Source organism: Eschrichtius robustus, chromosome 3 (genome assembly GCF_028021215.1).
Source record: "Eschrichtius robustus isolate mEscRob2 chromosome 3, mEscRob2.pri, whole genome shotgun sequence".
Taxonomy (NCBI): Eukaryota; Metazoa; Chordata; class Mammalia; order Artiodactyla; family Eschrichtiidae; genus Eschrichtius; species Eschrichtius robustus.
Window position 1 is genome coordinate 16879894 of NC_090826.1, and position 19483 is coordinate 16899376.

Here is a 19483-nt window from a genome sequence, read left to right on the forward strand (position 1 = left end):
TTGTTTTTGTTTCCTGTTGTAAACTCGTACAAAAGTGTTTCTACAGTGCAGTATTACGTTTGATTCTTCAACTAATTATATGAGAGTACTTATGTTATTTATTTATTTATTTATTTATTTATTTTTATTTTTGGCTGTGTTGGGTCTTCGTTTCTGTGCGAGGGCTTTCTCTAGTTGCGGCGAGCGGGGGCCACTCTTCATCGCGGTGCGCGGGCCTCTCACTATCGCGGCCTCTCTTGTTGCGGAGCACAGGCTCCAGACGCGCAGGCTCAGTAGTTGTGGCTCACGGGCCTAGTTGCTCCACGGCATGTGGGATCTTCCCAGACCAGGGCTCGACCCCGTGTCCCCTGCATTAGCAGGCAGATTCTCAACCACTGCGCCACCAGGGAAGCCTGAGAGTACTTATGTTAATTTCTCAGTTTTTGGTTCTTACACTATAAATTCCGGCTCAGATTTGGAGTTGAGTTCACATTTTTATGACTGGCTTTCCGTCCCCATCCCTTCCAGAGCTACCAGGCAAAACATGTACCTGAAAATAGTTTCAGCCTAGGCTTGTATTTGGTCTGACACCGCAAGGGTCCTTCAGCCTCAGCTCCTGTTTACCTTTCTGGTTTTGAATACCCTCTCAATTTCTGCCTCCTGGGGATTTCCCTTCCCCCTTTTCTTCCTTTTTCAAGTTATATACTGTTCTTGATTTTTTTTTTTTTTTTCCAGCATTTCAGTGTCTGTTGTAGGAGGGTAGCCCTCCTTGGCTCAGTCCGTCATGTGGCTGGAAGTCCCACTTGCCCTCCCCGAACCTTAATTTCTCCATCTGTCCAGTGGAGATAATAATCTCTCCTCCTTCAGGCTGTTGTGGGAATTATAAGGGACAGTCACAGTGCAGGCAGGGAGTGGGTGCTCGTAGGAAGAATATATTTCAACAGATGAGGGAATTGGGATTCAGAGAAGGGACTGGCCCTCCCAGGTCACACAGCAAGTCAGTAGTAGCCCTGGGGACTGAACCTGAGCTGCTAGATTCCCAGGCCACTGCTCCCTCTGCGATCCCATGATGCCTTTCGGCTTGTGTCCTTGGGGGCCCAAGGTCACCCTGGGACCGAGTCCCTGCTTTCTCAGCACTCACAACCCACCTGAGCGAAAGGTGAGCAGATGGATGAAATGTGAGAAGACGAAAAGGCGACAAAATGAAACATCTTCAAATATTCAATGCTTCAGTTTTTTGTATGTTTCATTTTAGTCATTCTGATGGGTCTGTAGTGGTGTTACATCATGGTCTTTTCCTTTTTTAAGAAAATTAGGTGTAACTTACAGCAAAGTGCACAAATCTTAAATGTATAGCTTGATGAGTTTTGACATATTTTTGTACCCATGTAACCATCACCCGGATCAAGAAAGAATATTGATCATGGGACACCAAGGGCTTTCCTGTGCCCCTCCCGACCACTGCCCCCGCCCCGCCCTGCCCCAAGCCAGAGGAAGTGACTAGGCTAACTCCTGTCACCTTAGTCGAGTTTTGCCTGTTTTGAGCTTCGTATAAATGGAGTCATACAGTACGTACTGACAAGCACTCTTCACGTAGCATTCATTACAGCACGAGCATTTCTGAGTGTCATTTAATGGTCTCCAAAAACAATGGTCTCCTGATACTCAGTTGTCCAAAGCCACTGTTGCTTAAACCAGTCCTCTGACAATAAAGTCAGTTTGACACCCACTGAACCCTTCTCAGACCCTGGGATGGCGCTGGTGAAAAAGACAAGGGCTCTGCCAGAGTCCCAGTCTCTCAGGGAGCAGGCACAGCAGGGAACTGGCAAACGGGTAACAGGGCTCACCTGGAGGAGTAGCAACGGGAACGGGGAGGCTGATGGCAGCCCAGCCCCGGGGGTGCTGTGCCAGGTGCTGCGGGGAGGGCAAGGTGGGTAGAAGTTCATCACCACCCAGATGGCACCCAAATGGCCACAGAAGCTCCTTGACCAAAGCCCTGGCACCGTGGTATGTGGGAGGAAGGCAGGGGGGAGATTGAAACCCGCCCAGAGCTAGTGGGATCCCTGATCAAAACCACTAGCCCAGGGAGTTTGGGGTTAGCAGATGCAAACTGTTACATGTAAAATGGAGAAACAACAGGGTCCTACTGTAGAGCACAGGGAACTATATTCAATATCCTGGGATAAACCATAATGGAAAAGAATATGAAAAAGAACGTATCTATGTGTATAACTGAGTCACTTTGCTGTACAGCAGAAATTAACACAACACTGTAAGTCAACTATACTTCAATTAAAAGATAAATTTATAAGAAAAGCTTATATTTGGAAATAAAACAAACCCAAGTTTTAAAAAAAAACAACACTGGCTCAGGGCACTTGCCCAGGCTTTACCTCACTTGATCCTAGAACTGCCTGCAAGTAGCTATGTCCTCCCATTTTTCTGGGGCAGAAACTTGAGTGGCAGGAACTTGCCTAAAGGCGCACAGCTGGATGGAAGGGCCAAGGCTCTCCGGGCTCCAGCTAGGGACCATCGCCCATGAGGTCTGAAATTGGGGAGCTTCAGAAGAGAGATGTGGCGCTGGGGGCTGCCAGCGTGAAGGTGGGGGACTAAGGCATCAGGGTGGGGATGGGACCTCTAGGGGGAGGGGTGGGGCGTGGATGGGTCCCAGGCTTGAGGTGGAGAACTGCTTCCTTCTGTCTCCTTGCCTGCGCTGCCTGCCCCAGGCCCAGACAGCCATGGAGATGTGTGGGTTTTCTGTTCCCCTGCGGCTCAGTCTCAGAATCCTGTTTCCTCATTCCGCAACGTGGAGGAAGTAATGGTAGCCACCCTGTAAGGCTGTGGGGAGGGGAAGGTACTGTTGCCGTGTACGGGGCGCTTGGCACGAGCCTGGGTACCGTGAGTGTGTAAGAAAGGAGAGCTGCGCTCTTCACCCGCACAGCATGGGCCTGTGTCTTCAGCCCATGAATGTGTAACATGGCCTTGGACAGGACCCTCCCACCTCTGCTGGCCTCAGCCTTCCATCCATGCAATGGAGGCCACTGAAAGAGAGAATCCCCAAGGAGCTCCCCTCTCTAGGCTTCTGTACTTCCATGGGCAGGTTTGATGGGGCCCGAGTACAGAAGACAAACCAGCAGATGGTGGCAGGGACCCCGACCCCTGTGGACAGGGATCCTGGGCCTCTGCTTGGAAGAAAAGGGGATTCCAGGACTTACTGGGGTGGGGGGGCATCGAGCCTCTCCTGTGGGTCAGGTGTGTCGCTTGCCTTATCTAAATCCTGTCCTCGTGAAGACCCCGAGAGGGAGGTACAAACACCTGCATCTGACAGGGAGGAGACTAAGGTCCAGGGAACTCGCTTATCCACACAGCTGCTGCTTGGCACAGATGCGGTTCTAACTGAGGACTGTCGGGCACTAGAGTGTTCTTTCCACTGGAGAATTGACAACTAGACTCATGGACATGAGAGAGAGAGAGAGAGGAGAGGGCATTCCTGGTTCCCAATTTTTCTCAAGATTAGGGACACAGAACGTCTTCTTTGCTAATTTATCCTTACAGGAGTGAGGCTGTTCTCGGCTACTTTAAGTTTGATACGTTAAACAACAGGCAAGTCTTGCTTTCCAGCACAGCTAAGTAGCTGTTGCTAAGTCAGGTTCCTGCGGAGCCTACTTTAATGAATAAGCCAAGCAGAGTTTATAATTGATGGCTGGATACATCTGGGGGCTCCTGCAGTTGGAAGTAGTTTGTTCTCTTGAATAAGTTAAACATCACCCTCCTAATTGTGCTAGCACAATTCATTTGCTGCCTTAGCACAATGTCTCTCTGCTGGGTGGAAGGAAAGAGCGTGGGCTTTGGAGTGAAGCCCAGCTCTGCCAGTGTCTGCCAGAGCAGTGTGGCCTTCTTGGGCAAGTCGCTTGGTGTCTCTGAGCCTTGGTTTTTCCAGTCTCAGATGTGGGTAGAAGACCCAGGGTCCACAGGCTCGTTTGGAGGATGGGACTGGCATAGGTTTTGCAGATCTCACGCCGGCTGTCTGAGATGGGCAACTACTGCTTCCTCTGCCGAGTCCAGGCAGCCTTCTGCAATGAGAAGTTGGCGTCTGTAGTGGCTGGGGATGGGAGGCTGCCCCACCCCCTGCCAAATAACTCTGCCTCTCTGTCGGTACAGAGAAAGAGAAAGACCCCAAGTACTGGAGAGACCAAGCTCAGCAGACCCTGAAAAATGCCCTGAGGCTTCAGACTCTCAACACCAACGTGGCTAAGAATGTCATCATGTTCCTAGGAGACGGTGAGGCCTGGGGGCCCAAGGGAGGGGCTGGATGGGGGCCCAGGGAGCCAGGCAGAGGTGAAGGTGGCTGTGTTGCAGAGGCTGGGGCCCTGGGGGCATGTTGAAGAGGATGGGAGAGCCAGGCTGTGAACCCCGAGGGTCTCGGGAGGGAAGGAGGAAAGGGGCCACCCGGTCATGCTCCGGTGCCCACTGCTCAGCCTGCCTTGGCACCTAACCCTAGGGAGCTCTGGGTGCCCAAGAGGGCTGATTGGAGAGGCTGGGAGCCCGAGAGACTGAGCCCCCCCCGCCCCCCGCCCCCGCCACAGGGATGGGCGTCTCCACGGTGACGGCGGCCCGCATCCTCAAGGGTCAGCTCCATCACAGCCCGGGAGAGGAGACCAGGCTGGAGATGGACAAGTTTCCCTACGTGGCCCTCTCCAAGGTGAGCTCCAGCCCCAAGCCTCCCACCTCTAGGAGGAAAGGGCAGGGGAATGGCATTCGCTGGAACCCTCAAACCTGCTGGCAATGCGGTCAGCCCTCCCACGGGCTCTGTGGCCCCTCTGTGAAGTGAGGACAGTAGCGGCTGCTTCCCAAGACTCTGGGGATTTCAGCTCATTGATTTCAAAATCTATTGACGCATAACATACATAGAGAGAAGTGCACCGGTGTACAGAGTGAATTTTCACAAACTTTGCACGTGTCTGTATGACCAGCATCCAGGTTGAGAAACTGAACATGACGGCAGCCAGGGGTCCCCCCTCGCCCCCCTCCAGTCCTTGCTCCTTGACTTCTAACACCATAGATTAGCTGTTCCTGCTTTTGTATTTGACGTAAACGGGATCACGCAGTGTGTACTCTTTGCATGGGGTTCAGTTACGTTCGTTCTCTCCCAAGGCGGCTCAGATGGAAAGTGGTAGCTTTGTTTCTGGTGTTGTAGTTGCTGGTGGCGGTGGTGTCACATAATGAAGGTCCTTTAGACACTCTGGGCCAGGCCCTGGGCTCCCTTCTGGGGTAATACCAGGGACTGTAATGTTTTCTGGCCTTCAAGGAGCTCTCAGGCTGGTGGGGCAGGGAGACAGGCAGATAGTTTCAGACCAGAGGTCTGAATAGTGGGGGGGGGGTCCCCATTTCCCCATCCTAGATCCTGCCTCCCCCTAACTTTCCCTCCCCTTCCCCAGCCTCCCTCACTCCCTCAAGAACCCCCTCCGTCTCCCTTCTCCACGGCTCACCTGCCTCCCCCTCCCCCTCCCCCTTTCTGGCTTCTGCAGCCCCAGACCCAGAGAGAGCTGACCCAGCCCCCATTTCTCTGCCAAACGAGTCTCCACATATTGGAACATTGTGTTCCCGCCCCTTCCTGCTACCCTGGCTGCCAGGGCACAGGGCGTGGGCAGGAAGCAGGCAGCTGGGTGATCCTGTGGCTCCGGGGGGACCTTGGTGGGTAGCAGGGCTCAGCCAAGGCCGCGGGAGGCCTCTGTCTCCCTCGTGCCCAGGCCCCATGGTGTGAGTGGGGGTCGGAGGGCAGCAGAGTGGGCCAAAGCCGGGCCACCTCCTGACCCTCCTTTCCCTCCTGCAGACATACAACACCAACGCTCAGGTCCCTGACAGCGCGGGCACCGCCACCGCCTATTTGTGCGGGGTGAAGGCCAATGAGGGCACCGTGGGAGTGAGCGCAGCGACCGAGCGCACCGAGTGCAACACCACTCAGGGCAACGAGGTCACCTCCATCCTGCGCTGGGCCAAGGACGCAGGTGAGTGGGGCGAGTGGTGGGGAGTGGGCCTGGCTCTGTGGCCTGTCTGAGCCTCTTCCCAACTGTACAGTGGGGAGAGGGTAGAAGAAGATGCTCTCCAGGGCCCGTCCAGCTCTGAGGTTCTGGGCCTCTGTGAAATAGTCATGGATTCCTTTCCATGACAGCGAAAGCTAGTGGTTTAGGGGGTCACTCAGGTGTGCGTTTGCTCCCAGCTCATTTCCGTGAGTCTATTCCTTTGACTATGAAATGGGCATGAACACAGAACCCCCTCCCAGGTTTAGTGTGAGGAAGGTCAGGGACGAGCCCAGCACTGTTCCCGTGGGAGTCCAGTAAATGTCTACCCCTTCTCCCTTCCTCCTTGGAATTGGGAGGCCCTGGCACGTGCCCCCAGGGACTTTGGAGTCAGGCTATGAGGCCGGCTGACATAGGTGACAGAACCGCACTCCACCTGAGAGCCCTGCGGAGGGGCCCTTGTGTTCCTGCAGGGCAGCCGGGGGGCTTCCTGCAGGGTGGGGCTCTGCAGGGTCCGTGGTGGAGGGGAGGGCTCCAGCCCAGGTGCTCACGGCTCAAGGGCCCTCAGGAGGGGCGAGGGTCACAGAGGCAGAGTATCTGAGCTGCCCGGATATTTGGAAGCCACCGACCCCACCTTTAGTACGGATGGGGAGACTGGGGCCCAGGCAGGCAGCAGAACTGGCCTGTCTTTAGCTAGGAGAGGGAGGGGGAAGACAGCTTGGACACGCCCATTTCCAGATGAAGCCAACCCCTCCTCTCCCACACCCCAGGGAAATCCGTGGGCATCGTGACCACCACGCGAGTGAACCACGCCACCCCCAGCGCCGCCTACGCCCACTCTGCTGACCGGGACTGGTACTCGGACAACGAGATGCCCCCGGAGGCCCTGAGCCAGGGCTGCAAGGACATCGCCTACCAGCTCATGCACAACGTCAGGGACATCGAGGCGAGTGCGGGAGTGCAGCCAGAGTAGGGGCTTGTGGGTCCGAGGCCTCAGGCCTAGACTGGCCCGGGAAAAGCAGTTTGGCCTGGCTCCCCACGCACCTGGGAGGGCTCCCAGCCCATTAGGGGATTTGCAGTTGGGGCAGGGAGGCACTGTAGGATTCCTCCGCGGTGGGGCTGAGGGATGAATCCTGATGTGGCCGCCACCACACCTCAAGAACCAGGCGCCCAGGGATTATTCTGTAAATTGGAAACTGGCGCTGCACTGGAGCGTGGGGGTGACACAGTGCCATCTCAGGGGAGTACCTGCCCTGTACATTCCCACATGCACAGACAGGCACGTGTCCCGTGCCCTCAGGCAGCACGCCCAGAGAAAAGGTGGTGTGAGCCGTGGTTAACCCGAGCTCTTACTTTAAAACTTGGGTTCCAATCCTTGCCCTGCTGTTTGCTAGCTGTGTGACCTTGGGTCAGTTACTTAACCTCTCTGAGCCTTCCCTTCTACAACCCTTTTGTGAAATGTACCTACCTTAAAAGCCCATTGCAAGATCTAAATAAAATAATCCCTGTAGAGTTTAGCCCTGGGCCCAATGCCTAGTGAGTGCTCAGAAAGTGGTAGCATTTATGCACGAGCAGCCACATGTCCCTGCCCTGAAACACCAGCTTTGACATACGGAGCAGGCTTAGCACATGTGCACCCCAGCATTGTCCACCTGATGTTCAGATGGGTCCCTACTCTCTGTTCTTAAATGAGAACCTCTGGCTTGTTCCCTTTTCAGACTCTTGTTACCTACTGCCAGGGGCTGGTGAGGAGGTGAGGGGACTTCAGCCCCCAAGCCTAGAATGGGGGTTCAGTGAGGCTCAGAGAGCCCCCAGGTCCCTCCTACCCCTTACCTCTGTTTCTACCCCCACCAGACAAACTTCCTGGCTCCCAGACCCACCCTCTGCCCCCCCATGCCATCCCCCCAATTTCTAAGTGCCACCTGGCCCCTCTTCCAGCCCCTCATTTTTCTGAGCAGTGGATTGAGTTGCCCCTCTCGGGACACGTAGTCCTGTTGATCGCTCCTAGCAAGTGACCGTCTCAGGCAGAGCCGCCGTTCTGACTTTGCCTGTACCTGACTCATGTCCTGGGACAAGTCGCTTCCCCTCCCCAAGCCTCAGTGTCTCCCCACCTGTGCAACAGGGACAGAGAGCCCCACCTGCCCCCTCCCAGGGCCGCTGGAGGCTGAGATGAGGTCATGGATGTGAGAACATTTGTTGTACAAGCACAGGGTGTAATTACGGGCTGCTCTTGAGAGAGATTTGGCAGCAACAGCCTGAGAAGGGGACAGGAGCTTAAAGGAAGGCTTCTCTGGTGGGGGCGGGCGGGGGGGAGGGGTGTGAACTGGGTTTAGGGGGGTGGTAATCCGCGGAGGCCACTGGGGGATGCGCTAGGGCGTGAGTGGGGAGGTGGGGCAGCTGTGGGGACTGCCCCTCCTCCCTCTCCTCTCTCAGCCTCCTCATCCTTCTCTCTCCCCTCTGCCCCTGCATCACCACCACCCCAAAGCCCCCCAGCCCCCAGGCTGTACATGAAACAAAAATCCTGGTGTCCGCCCTGAAAATAAATATCTTTTGCTAAGAAAAAAAAAAAAAAGAAAAAAGAAAAATGAAAGGCACAAAGCCAAACCCCAAAGTCAAACAGCAAGTCTGTTATTTGGGGGTTTAATGAGTGTGTGAAGCGCCTGCTGGGGCTGGAAAAGATGAGGCTCCAGGCAAGAAGATTGGGGGCTTCAGTTTCCATTCTGAAGATGCCAAGGGCTCAGGTCCTGTGGGAACAATTTGCGGGGGCGGGGGGCCAGTGACCCGGGGTCCCCTTCTCCTTTTTTAGCAGCCTGCCCTACCCCCAGAGCTCCTGGCTGGAGCTGGCAGTGAGGAACTTGCCTCCATGGAACTACTTGGATCTCTACTACTTCTGGCCGTTGAGAATACCTTCCACGGGAGGCCAGCCCCAGGTGCCGGGACTGCACTGCATCACTGCATTTCCTCCTGGGACAGTCCAGTGGCTGGGACAGTCCTGTGCGTGGGCATTACTTCCATTTTATAGTTGAGGAAACTGAGGTGCAGAGAGCTTAAGTGACAAGCCCTTGGTCAAGATGCAGTAGAGTCAAGATTCAAACCCAAGTCTGACTTCAGAGCTCTTTCTGGTTCCCCAGGATCCAGGCTGGTCCTGGGGCCAGCCTGTACCCACCCCTCACCTGTACCACCTGTACCACCGGCCTGGACTCCTGGCTCCCCCTCCACCCTGTGGAACCTGGGTTCTGAGGAGGGAGCTGGAACGGAAGGTTGAGAAGGGTGCCCATGAAATGCCAGTCCCAGGACAATGGATCTGAGGCCAGCTGTCACTGGGTCTGCTCTCCCAAGGTGTCAGCCAGGGGCAGTGGCCTGGGCTGACGCCCACGGTGACAGGAGGACACTGGTGGTGTGGTGGTCACTGCGGGCGGCGGCTATTATGCCCTTGGCCCCCGTTTTAAAAATAGCCGGGACTTCAAACATGGACTCCCCAGGAAAACAAACAGTCCCGTGTCCGTCTGCCCAAGCGGGTCAGCACAGTGGGTAAAATTAGCCTGGTGGTGACTACACAGACGTGGGTACTGGCCCACTGTTTGCCAGGCTCCCAGCTGGGCTGCCCCAAGACCTCCCTGGCTGTGGGGGGAGGAGGCTTTCAGAGTCCCCTTCCTCAGCTCCATGGACACCGCAGGGCCCTGGTGCTGGGGCTGGAGGAGCCTTGGGTTCAAATCCTGGCTCTGCCCCTCACTGGCCGTGTGGCCTTATGAGAAAGAAATCACATTTCTACACCCATTTCTTTATTTGGAAAACAGGTGACACGGGTTCCCTTACAGCCTTGGTATGATGTTGAATAAGATCATGTATCTCAAGTCCTTAGTGCCTGACACACACTCTGTAAATGGTATTGTTCTCACAGAAGCCCAAGTTATGCGTCGGGCTTCTGGAAAGCCGAATAAGGGAGGTTAGCTGCAATATTTCACCCAGAAGCCCAAATCACAGTCCCAATAGCCTCGTGATTTCATCCCTGCCCCCAAGCTGGAGAAGTGGAGGCTCGGGGAGGGCAGCGTGGACCGCAGCCAGGACTCGCCATGCCGGAGAAGCTTCCACCCCACCCGCCAGGCCCCCAGGAGCCCAGCTCTCCAGGCCGGGCCTCTGGAGCCTCTGGACGTCATGGCGCCCTGGGCTCCTCATGGCTGTGTCCCCTTTAGGTGATCATGGGGGGCGGCCGGAAGTACATGTTCCCCAAGAATAGAACCGATGTGGAGTATGAGATGGACGAGAAGGCCAGGGGCACGAGGCTGGACGGCCTGAACCTCATCGACATCTGGAAGAGCTTCAAACCGAAACACAAGGTAGCCTGTCCGGGGGCCTGATGGCTGCAGGGGACGCCTGCAGTGGGCAGGGCTGCGGGAGCCCTCTCTGAATCCGTGTTCATTTCTGTAGAATGGGGTCATAATTCTTACTTTAATGGGCTCAGAGGGCCTTACAGATATATGAATGGCACATAGTAGGTGCCCATCAATTCCTTCCTTCAAGACCACAGTGAAATACCTTCAGGCAGTAAGGAGGAAGGTGGGCCAAGGCATAACCTGCATAGACATTCAGTCCACCTGCACCCCTACTGTGTGCAGGGCCCCTGGCTAGGCATGAGGTCCAAAGGATGAGTCAGGTGGTTAAGGAAACGTGGAATGCTGTGTGCTTGGATGGCGAGACGCCCAGGAGCTACGGGAACCCAGAGGGGACAGACCACAAGGGTGGGGCTGAGAAGCCCTGACAAGGGGGAGGAGGGGGAGGAGGCGATATTGGGAGGGTCTTGCAGGCAGAGGTGGCAGGGAGGGGCCGGGCCGGGGCACGTGCTGGGCTGCTGGAGCGTGGGAAGACCTGGGCGCAGGCTCCCTGGAGCAGCTCTGGCCCTTGAAATCCGTCTGCCGGCCGCTGGGCCTGGGGCAGCTGGGGTCTGGAAATGACTGCGGTCAGGGCTGAAGACAGTGGGGAGCAGCCTGGCAGCCACTTTGATGTCACTCTGGGGTTGGGTTTCTGAGGGTTCCAGGACTGGCCCCCGGGGAGGCCTTGTGGGATAGGGCTGGGCCAAGAGCGAGGTGGGGGGTAGGGGCTGGGGAATGGCCCCCAGGGGCTGGTAGGGGCGGGACTGAGCTGCGTTGAACCTTTCCCACTCCTGAGTCAGCTCAGGCTGGACCAGAGCCCCCATCCCAGCCCGAGTCCGAGAGACACCGCCACTCCCAGCCTCAGTTTCTCTACCTGGAACATGGGACCAGAGCTTAATCCTTCTTGCCCAGGCAGGGGGCTTACCCTGGAGCTCAGTCTAGACACCAAGAGGGAGAGAGGCGCCCACATCACTGGACCGAACAGGGTATCACTTTGAGGTTTCAGATAAGCCACACATTCTTCGCAAATCATGCCTTAGTATGGGTTAATCTGTGTGTCTCAGTGTCCTCATCCGTAAAATGAGAATACAGTACCTACCTTGTATGGGTGATGTGAGGGACAAATGAGATAACATAGGAGAATCATCTCAGTGAAGGAGGGGAGCTCCACTTTCTTAGCCTTCCCACCCTCCTTCCCAAAGCAGCCCCTGAGGTTCAGAAACCTCTGATCCCAATGCCATTGGCCAGAGAAGGCAAGGGCCTCTCCAGTGAACACACAGCTGATTCCTGGTAGTTTGGGACCCCCCAGTCTAGGCCTGAATGGTGCCGTCACCAGGCAAGCTGGCCAGCCCCTTCGCATGGCCTCTGTGCCCTGGGGAAACAGTACTTCCTTTATCTCCCCCTTGGATGGGGTCCCCAGGGCAGAGCTAGGGCTTTGCTTCCTCCCTGGCTCTCCACAGCTCTCAGAATACACATAGCCCATACCTCTCAGTGGGCACTCAAGGCCCGCTGTGATCTGCGCCTCCCTCTTTGCTCCCTGATCCCTCCCCATGCTTGGAACTCTACTTCCTGACCCCAGGCTGATCAATTCCTGCTTGTCCTTCAAGACCTCATTAGGACATCAGGAAGCCCTCTCTGATCCTGCCTCTAGGCTCACAGTGGTCTCTGGTCTGCAGATTCTCATCTCCCTGCATTAAAATTGCCCATTTATTTGCCATTTCTTGAAGGCAGGGATGGTAGGTCTTCGGGGAGGGATTTTAAATGACTGAAGAGAACCAGTACATGCCGCAGGCTCTGAGACCAGCTGGGGTTAGTCCTTCTGACTTCCCCAGCCCCGGCCTGGCTGACACCGCCCTCCTTCCTAGCACTCTCACTATATCTGGAACCGCACCGAACTCCTGGCCCTCGACCCCTACACCGTGGACTACCTCTTGGGTAAGTGGAGGGGGATGGAGTGGACATCCAGCTGGGTGCCCCGGGGACGAGGTCCCAGGCTGCCCCCCTACTTAGGGACCTTTGCCCTCAGCCTCCAGGACCTGGGAGGGGTGAGGGAGGGGTTCTGGTTCATAGAATTAGACCTGAAATCTGCTGGCTGTGCAGGGTGAATAGCTCCGTTGAGCACAAAGGGAAACAAAGCTCAGAGAAAGGAAACGACCTCTGGCTTGCCACACAGCCAGTTAGAATTAGGGCCCAGGTGCGTTTGAACCCTGGCTGGAGCTGGGACTTAAACAGTCCTAGACTGAGGAGCAAGGGGACCCAGAGCCAGCCCTGCTGTGTTGCCAGGGCAGAAGCCAGCTAGATTGTCGCCAGTGGTCTTGACTGGGGGTTGCCCCCATTTCCCCAGGGAGTGGGAAACAGGTGTGGGGCCTGGGGGCGGCTCCAGGCCAGGTGGAATGAGACCCTGAGTGCCACCATGCAGACATCTGGGTCCTCTTTCCCTTCTGGCTATTGGGCCAAGCAAGTGGTGGCAAAACCTCCTGCAAATCTTTCTCAAGGAACACAGCCCCTGGGTCCTGGGTGTGTCACTGGAAATTATGGGCTTAGAGCTGGGTACCTGGAGGATCCCTCAGATACACACACAGCTCTCTACTTGCCTGGGTCACACAGCACACACCCCATACCCCACACTGGCTGTGTAGAGTCATGCATGTACCCATGGAGCAAGAAAGTTCTGTTCATGGATCTTAGAGCCAGAGTGCTGGGTTCAAATCCAGCTCCTACCACCCATGAGCTGTGCAACCTTGGGCAAGTGATTTCTCCTCTCTGTGCCACAGTTTTCTATAAAATAAGGATAATGAATCCTCCGTAAAATGGGGATAACGATAGGGCCTACCTCAGGGTTGTCATGAGGATTAAGTGAGCTAATATGTAAGTTACCTGTTGCTGCATAACAAATTGTCCCAAAACTTTACAGTTTAAAACAACTGTAAAGTTGTTTTATTTATAATGATTGTTGAACAGTTTATTCCTTCACAGTTTCTCTGGGTCAGGAGTTTGGGAGTGATTTAGCTGGGTCTCTCGTGAGGTTGCAGTCATCTGAAGGCTTGTCTGGGACTGGGGCTTCCGAGGTGGCCCACTCATATGGCTCATAACTTGGTGCAGGCTGTTGGCAGGAGGCCTCAGCTCCTTGCCACGTGAATCTCTCCACTGAGTTGCTTGAGTGTCCTTACAACATGGCGGCTGGCTTCCCCCAGAAATGTAAGAGTATGCAAGGCCGAGGCCACAGCGTGTTATGCCCTGGCCTGGAGCTCACACACCATCATTTCTACAGCGTTCTGTTGGATACAGCGGCTAGCCCTAGTCAGTGAGGGAGGGGCACACACAGGCATGAATTCCAGGAGGGAGGATTATTGGGTGCCATCTCAGAGGCTGGCGCCTAAGTGCTTCCAAAGCACATAGGACAGCGTGTGGCACAGGGTAAGCACTCTGTTAATTGGAGCCCTTGCTTGGCTGCATGCACTCATGGAAGGGCAAGGTGTTCTGGAAGGACATCCGGGGCTGGAAACACCAACCCAGTACTTGTGGAATCTTGTCACATGGGTAGGAAACGGATCACTCTCCTTACTTCACAAGGGAAAAAACCGAGCTCGGAACAGAAGGGACAGTGACCCCAGCCCCTCTTCTGTTTCACTGCACAGGGCACTGAGCCCTTCAAGCCTGACCTGTAAATGACACGTAAATACACACCCAGGCTGCCTTGTTGAGGCCAGGACACAGTCCTCTGCCATGTCCAGGGCTCTATGGGCTCAGGGTGGGCTGATGGGTTGGAATCCCAGGTCTCCCACTTAGCAGCTGAAAATAGCAAGGTGCTGAACACCTGAGGCTCAGTCTCCTCCTCCGTGAAATGGACACGGTGGTCCCTCTCACCGTGGCGTGGCTAAGAAGATGAAAGGAGGAAGCGCGCCCAAAGCACCTGGCACAAGTCAGGCCCGCGACAGCCGCCCCGACGAGCTTCCATCCCCCCACGCTGTGTGTGGGGAGCCTGTGCTCCCTGAGACACCCACATCCTCCTGGGTCCTCCTCAGGTCTCTTTGAGCCCGGGGACATGCAGTATGAGCTCAACAGGAACAACGTGACTGACCCTTCACTCTCCGAGATGGTGGAGATGGCCATCAAGATCCTGAGCAAGAACCCCAAAGGCTTCTTCTTGCTGGTGGAAGGTAGGGGTCCAGGGCCTGACTGCAGGGCCACTTCCCTGGGAGCTTCCAGATGGGTTCAGGGGTAGGGCGGTCCAGCTCTCAGAGAGAACTGTCCAGTTTGGGGATGAGCAGGGAGATTCCTTTAGGGAGATGGGTTGTGGAGGGAGGGGGGAAAAGGGGGCGGTGCTGAAGTTCCCAGCCCAACAAGCAGCTCTCCTCTGGGCGTGGAGATGGCACATCTGGCTTACTAGTCCAGGAAGGCTTCCTGAGAGAGGAGGCAAGTTTCTTCCTTTTGGAAATACCTCCCCAAGGCCTGGCTCTGCAGGGGTGTGCAGGCCCCTCAGCTTCACTCCTCCCAAAAGACAAATCAGCAGGCCCCGGTAGACAAATGTGCTCTTAGCAGCTGCCTGGCTGGGCCCAAGGACGCCGGCCCAGGGTCCTCCTCTGAAGATGCCCATCGGTCTGCAGGAACCCTCGCAGCTGGACAGCAGACCTCTGATGTTACTGGGCCCGTGTGGGAACAAGGTCAGAGAGGAGAAGGCCCAGGGCGGGCCCTGGTATATCCTGGGGTCCCCTGGGTTGGGAGAGCCAGACCCTTCAGGAGGCAGGGGTGCTGTATGCCGACATTCCTGGGGTTTCCCGGCACTGTTGTGAGGCCCTGGAGTCATTGTCCTGATGCTACCACCCACTGGCTCTGTGACCTCTACCTGTACATTTCTGTAAAATGAGGCCAAAAATAGTCCCCCTCTCCAAGAAGGGTTATTAGCATCCATTGCGTTCAGAGACATAATGTACTTGGAACAGGGCCCAAAAGAGAATAAATCCTTGATGCTTCTATTATTATCATTATTATGATTACACAGTAGCTAAGTCAATCACAATAGGAAGTGAGAGGAAATGATAAAGTTTCTGGAATCTTCCAAGGTTCTAACAACTATTGTCTTCCATGTTCTAAATGGACCCACACAACGGACGTATTTGCACACATCCTCTCACCACACATACGCACACGCTCAGGCCCCTCCGCCCTTCAGAGGCCAGCGGGCGCCAGCCCAACTCGGCGGCTTTCTTGCCAAGCCCCGGGGTTCCCACTCAAGCACGGCGGTCTTGGCCTGGCCCTGAACAGGCCTCTGATGCCGAAGAACCAGGCAGGAACCAGTGGTGGTGAGCACGGGCTCCCCCAGGAGCGGTCCTCTTTGTGAGCGGGGCCAAGACTGGGCCCGCCAGACCAGCTGCTCCCAGAGCCACAACAAAGGAGGGACCCACCCTGCCAGCCTGCCGGGCCACAGTGGTGAGGCCCAGGCTAGCAGGAAGGAGGGCGGCCGGGCGCCCAGGCTCAGGACCCTCAGAGTTGGGAGTGTCCACCAGGCATCGTCTTCCTGTTAGAGATGGAAGGTGTTCTCTGAAGTCACACAGCCTTAGCCGTGACCTTTAAGCCAGGCTTAACGCCAGGCCTCCTGTGCTCATCTGGGGGAGGTGGCATGAGGTGCAGGCTTCCCCAGGCCTTTACGGAAGGCTGCCGTAGGCACTGCCCAGGCATGGAGGGCTTTTCCCCTTTAGGAGCGTGCTTTACCCTCAGAGGGGATGTATTCAAAGTGGAGATGGAAAAACAGGGCTTTCCAGTGAGTCACACCTGAATTCAAATCCCAGCAGATCCCACCTTGGACACATCATTTCCCACTCCCGGCCTCAGCTGCTCCATCTGTAAACGGGGCTAATCGTACCCATCTCTGCCCATGGTTGTTGTGAAGGGGAAGCGAGACGTCAGCTTATGCCTGGCACCTAGCTGCCTGGCACCTAGTAGCCATTCAGGCATGTTGGGTCCCTTCCCTACCTCTCCGAGGTCTTCAGGGACACCGAGCAGCTGAAGAAGCAGTGCTGGGAGCAGAGTGGGGTGGTGGGTCTGCTTTAAACCCTGGCTTTGCACTCTCCATGCGTGGGCCTGTGGTCCAACAACTCACCTTCTGAGGTGCTGTGAAGGTCGAATGGCTGCGTCAAATGCCTGGTGTGGTGCCTGGCCCAGGGGAGTCCCCTGGCCGTCACGGGATGGGAATTGGGGGTCAGATCTCCTTCCCCGCCCCCTCACTGGAGGCCTTTGCCTTGGTGTCCCAAGGGGGAAGGATTGACCACGGGCACCACGAGGGCAAAGCCAAGCAGGCACTGCACGAGGCGGTGGAGATGGACCGGGCAATCGGGCAGGCAGGCACCATGACCTCCGTGGAAGACACGTTGACCGTTGTCACCGCCGACCACTCCCACGTCTTTACCTTTGGCGGATACACCCCCCGTGGCAACTCTATTTTTGGTAGGTGGGCCTCCATTGGGGTGGGCACTGGGCACTCCCAGGGTCTGCCCTCTGGGAGCAGGAGTCAGGTGGGAGACCTGGCAAGCCCAGGGCCTGGCACATGTGAGACTCAGAATTGGGTAGGGAGGAGAAGTCACTGACAGGTGGGGGAACACAGGATGGGGGATGGAGTGAAGTGATGCCTGGATGGGTGTATGGGTGGCCACCTGGATGATGGATGGGTAGAAAAATGAGAGGGAGGTTGGATTAATGGACAGGGGAGAGGAGAGGATGGATGGAAGGATGGAAGGGCAGACCAACAGATGGGAGGATGTGGGCACAGTGAAAACTGAAGGATGGCTGGTTGGAAATAAATTGGGTTTGGAAGGTGGCTTCCTTGAAAGGGGACCCAGGGGTTGCCAAGCTGGGGGCTGGGGACTATACTCCAACATGATCCCTGGACCAGTGCCTCCCTGTGCAGGTCTGGCCCCCATGGTGAGTGACACAGACAAGAAGCCTTTCACTGCCATCCTGTACGGCAACGGGCCTGGCTACAAGGTGGTGGGCGGTGAGCGAGAGAATGTCTCCATGGTGGACTACGGTAAGACTGCAAGGCCCAGAACTGGGAGGGGACAGGGCACCCCCTTAGGGATGAGCTTGGAAACAGTGTAGTCCTGTAGTTAAGGCTGGGGGTGTGTGTCTCAGAATAGCCAGGACTTGAGTCAGAACAACCTTAATTTGAATCCCCTCCTAAAATCTAGCAGCTCTGTGACCTTGGGCACATAACTTAAACTTCCTCAGCTTCCGTTTCCTCCATATCTACCTCCTAAGGTTGTCTGAAGGACTAGATAGATCTGATGAGCTTAGCGTGTTGCCTGGCACGTGCAGGTGCTTGCTATGTTACACTGTCGTTTTTACTGGCTGTATAATATTCCAGTGTGTGAGCCTTCCCAGTCTGCTTATCCAATTCCATATTGTTAGATGTTTGTTCATGATGTCCCCAGGGGTCCCTGGGGGCCTAATGGCACAGCCAATGGTAAGAGGCCCTCCTGGGTTGACTCTTCCCTTCTAATCCAGACGGCCTGGATGAGGTCTGGGGGTTGAGAGTGCAGGCTTCTGTGTCAGAACAGACTCAGGCCCAAATCCTGTGGCCTGGTGTGAAATGACTTCCCTGCAGTGAGCCTCAGTTTCCTCTTCTATAAAATGGGGGCATTCAAGCCAACCTGGAAGGGGCACGGGGAAGCTACTGCATAGTGCCAGGCCCCTGGTAGGCTCTCAGCAAGTGTTTCTTCTGGCCCGCAGCTCACGACAACTACCAGGCACAGTCCGCCGTGCCCCTGCGCCACGAGACCCACGGCGGGGAGGACGTAGCCGTCTTTGCCAAGGGCCCCATGGCACACCTGCTGCACGGCGTCCACGAGCAGAACTACATCCCCCACGTGATGGCTTACGCAGCCTGCATCGGTGCCAACCGCGACCACTGTGCCTCCGCCAGCTTGTCAGGCAGCCCCTCCCCAGGCCCTCTGCTGTTCCTGCTGGCCCTGCTCCCCCTGGGCATCCTGTTCTGAGGGCCCAGGGCCTGGGCATCGACCAGCCCATGACAGATGGCTGGCCTCCCTCTCCCAGTGCTGCCCACTCCCCGGCAGCCCACACCTCAAGGGGCGGGAGGCAGAGGCCTCCACAGCCTCTGCAGCTGCCAGAAAGGGGACCCAGGAAACCAAAGTCTCTCTGCTGCCCACCTCGCTCCCCTCTGGAAATCTCCACCAGTTGCTGGCCTCCAGCCTCTGCCCCCACCCGCTGCCCCTTTGGCCAACAGGGTCGGTTTCTCTTGGGCAGGCAGAGAACATAGACTGCAGAACTTCTCAAAGCATCTTATTTTTCTAGCAGACGTATTTCTCCAGACCCAGAGGCCTTGGAGCGTCTACGGAACATTCCGGATCTGACCCTCCCACTCCCCTCTCCTTCCCTCTGGAACCCACCAGGCCCTACCAGGCTCATGTCGCTGTCCCCAAGCCCAGTCCTAACTGCAGGGGAGACCAGGTCCTCCTCCTCAGGATGGGGGTTTGCTCACTCACTCATTCCAAGGCCGCCTGGGGCTCCCAGGAAGTCAGCTCCTGGGACTGGCCGTCCAGCCCAGGGTGGCCCAGGCTGGGAAGAGCAGCCTGGCAAAGCAGACACTTCCCAGCTCTGAACACACATGCTCCTCTCTGAAGTGGCTCTCCTGTTTGGAACAGCCAAAAATTTTTCTCTTTTTGATGTTGGTTAAAAGGGAACACAAAACATTTAAATAAAACTTTCCAAATATTTCTGAGGACAGGACTGAGTCTTTGTGGTCAGTGAGGAAGAGACTGAAATAAGATCATTTCTCTGGGAAGAACTGGACTCGGGGCCCAGGAGCACAGGTGGGGTTGGACGGGGAGAAAGGCGTCTCCTGCTGACCTGGGGACTTCACCGCTCATTACCTGGGCGACTTTGGACAAAGTCCTTTGTGTCTCTGCCTCTCCATTTTCTTATCTGTAAAATGGGAGACAGTCCACTCTGGGGTTGCCATGAGGATTAAAGAAGACTGCCTCTGTGCCCTGAAACCCACGGCAGAAAGGCCTTCAAGGGCCCTGGGACACCCTTGCTGCATGGCGCCCACAAACAACTGCCCACCCTGGCCCATTGTAGCTGTTCCTCCATTCATTCACT

General features: G+C 56.0%; 1 protein-coding gene across 3 annotated transcripts in view; it reads left to right on the forward strand.

Annotated features, from left to right (window-relative positions):
• ALPL (alkaline phosphatase, biomineralization associated) overlaps nt 1-19098 on the forward strand; it is a 60099-nt gene extending 41001 nt beyond the window's left edge. For all 3 annotated transcript variants that reach the window (XM_068539100.1, XM_068539101.1, XM_068539102.1), the window contains 10 exons: nt 4141-4260; nt 4566-4681; nt 5813-5987; nt 6770-6945; nt 10193-10336; nt 12235-12304; nt 14395-14529; nt 16622-16813; nt 17274-17393; nt 18095-19098. In XM_068539100.1, coding sequence (XP_068395201.1) covers nt 4141-4260; nt 4566-4681; nt 5813-5987; nt 6770-6945; nt 10193-10336; nt 12235-12304; nt 14395-14529; nt 16622-16813; nt 17274-17393; nt 18095-18360 — 1514 coding nt within the window. In that variant the 3' untranslated portion in view covers nt 18361-19098. The remainder of the gene's footprint in view (nt 1-4140; nt 4261-4565; nt 4682-5812; nt 5988-6769; nt 6946-10192; nt 10337-12234; nt 12305-14394; nt 14530-16621; nt 16814-17273; nt 17394-18094) is intronic.
• Nucleotides 19099-19483: the final 385 nt, after the last annotated feature.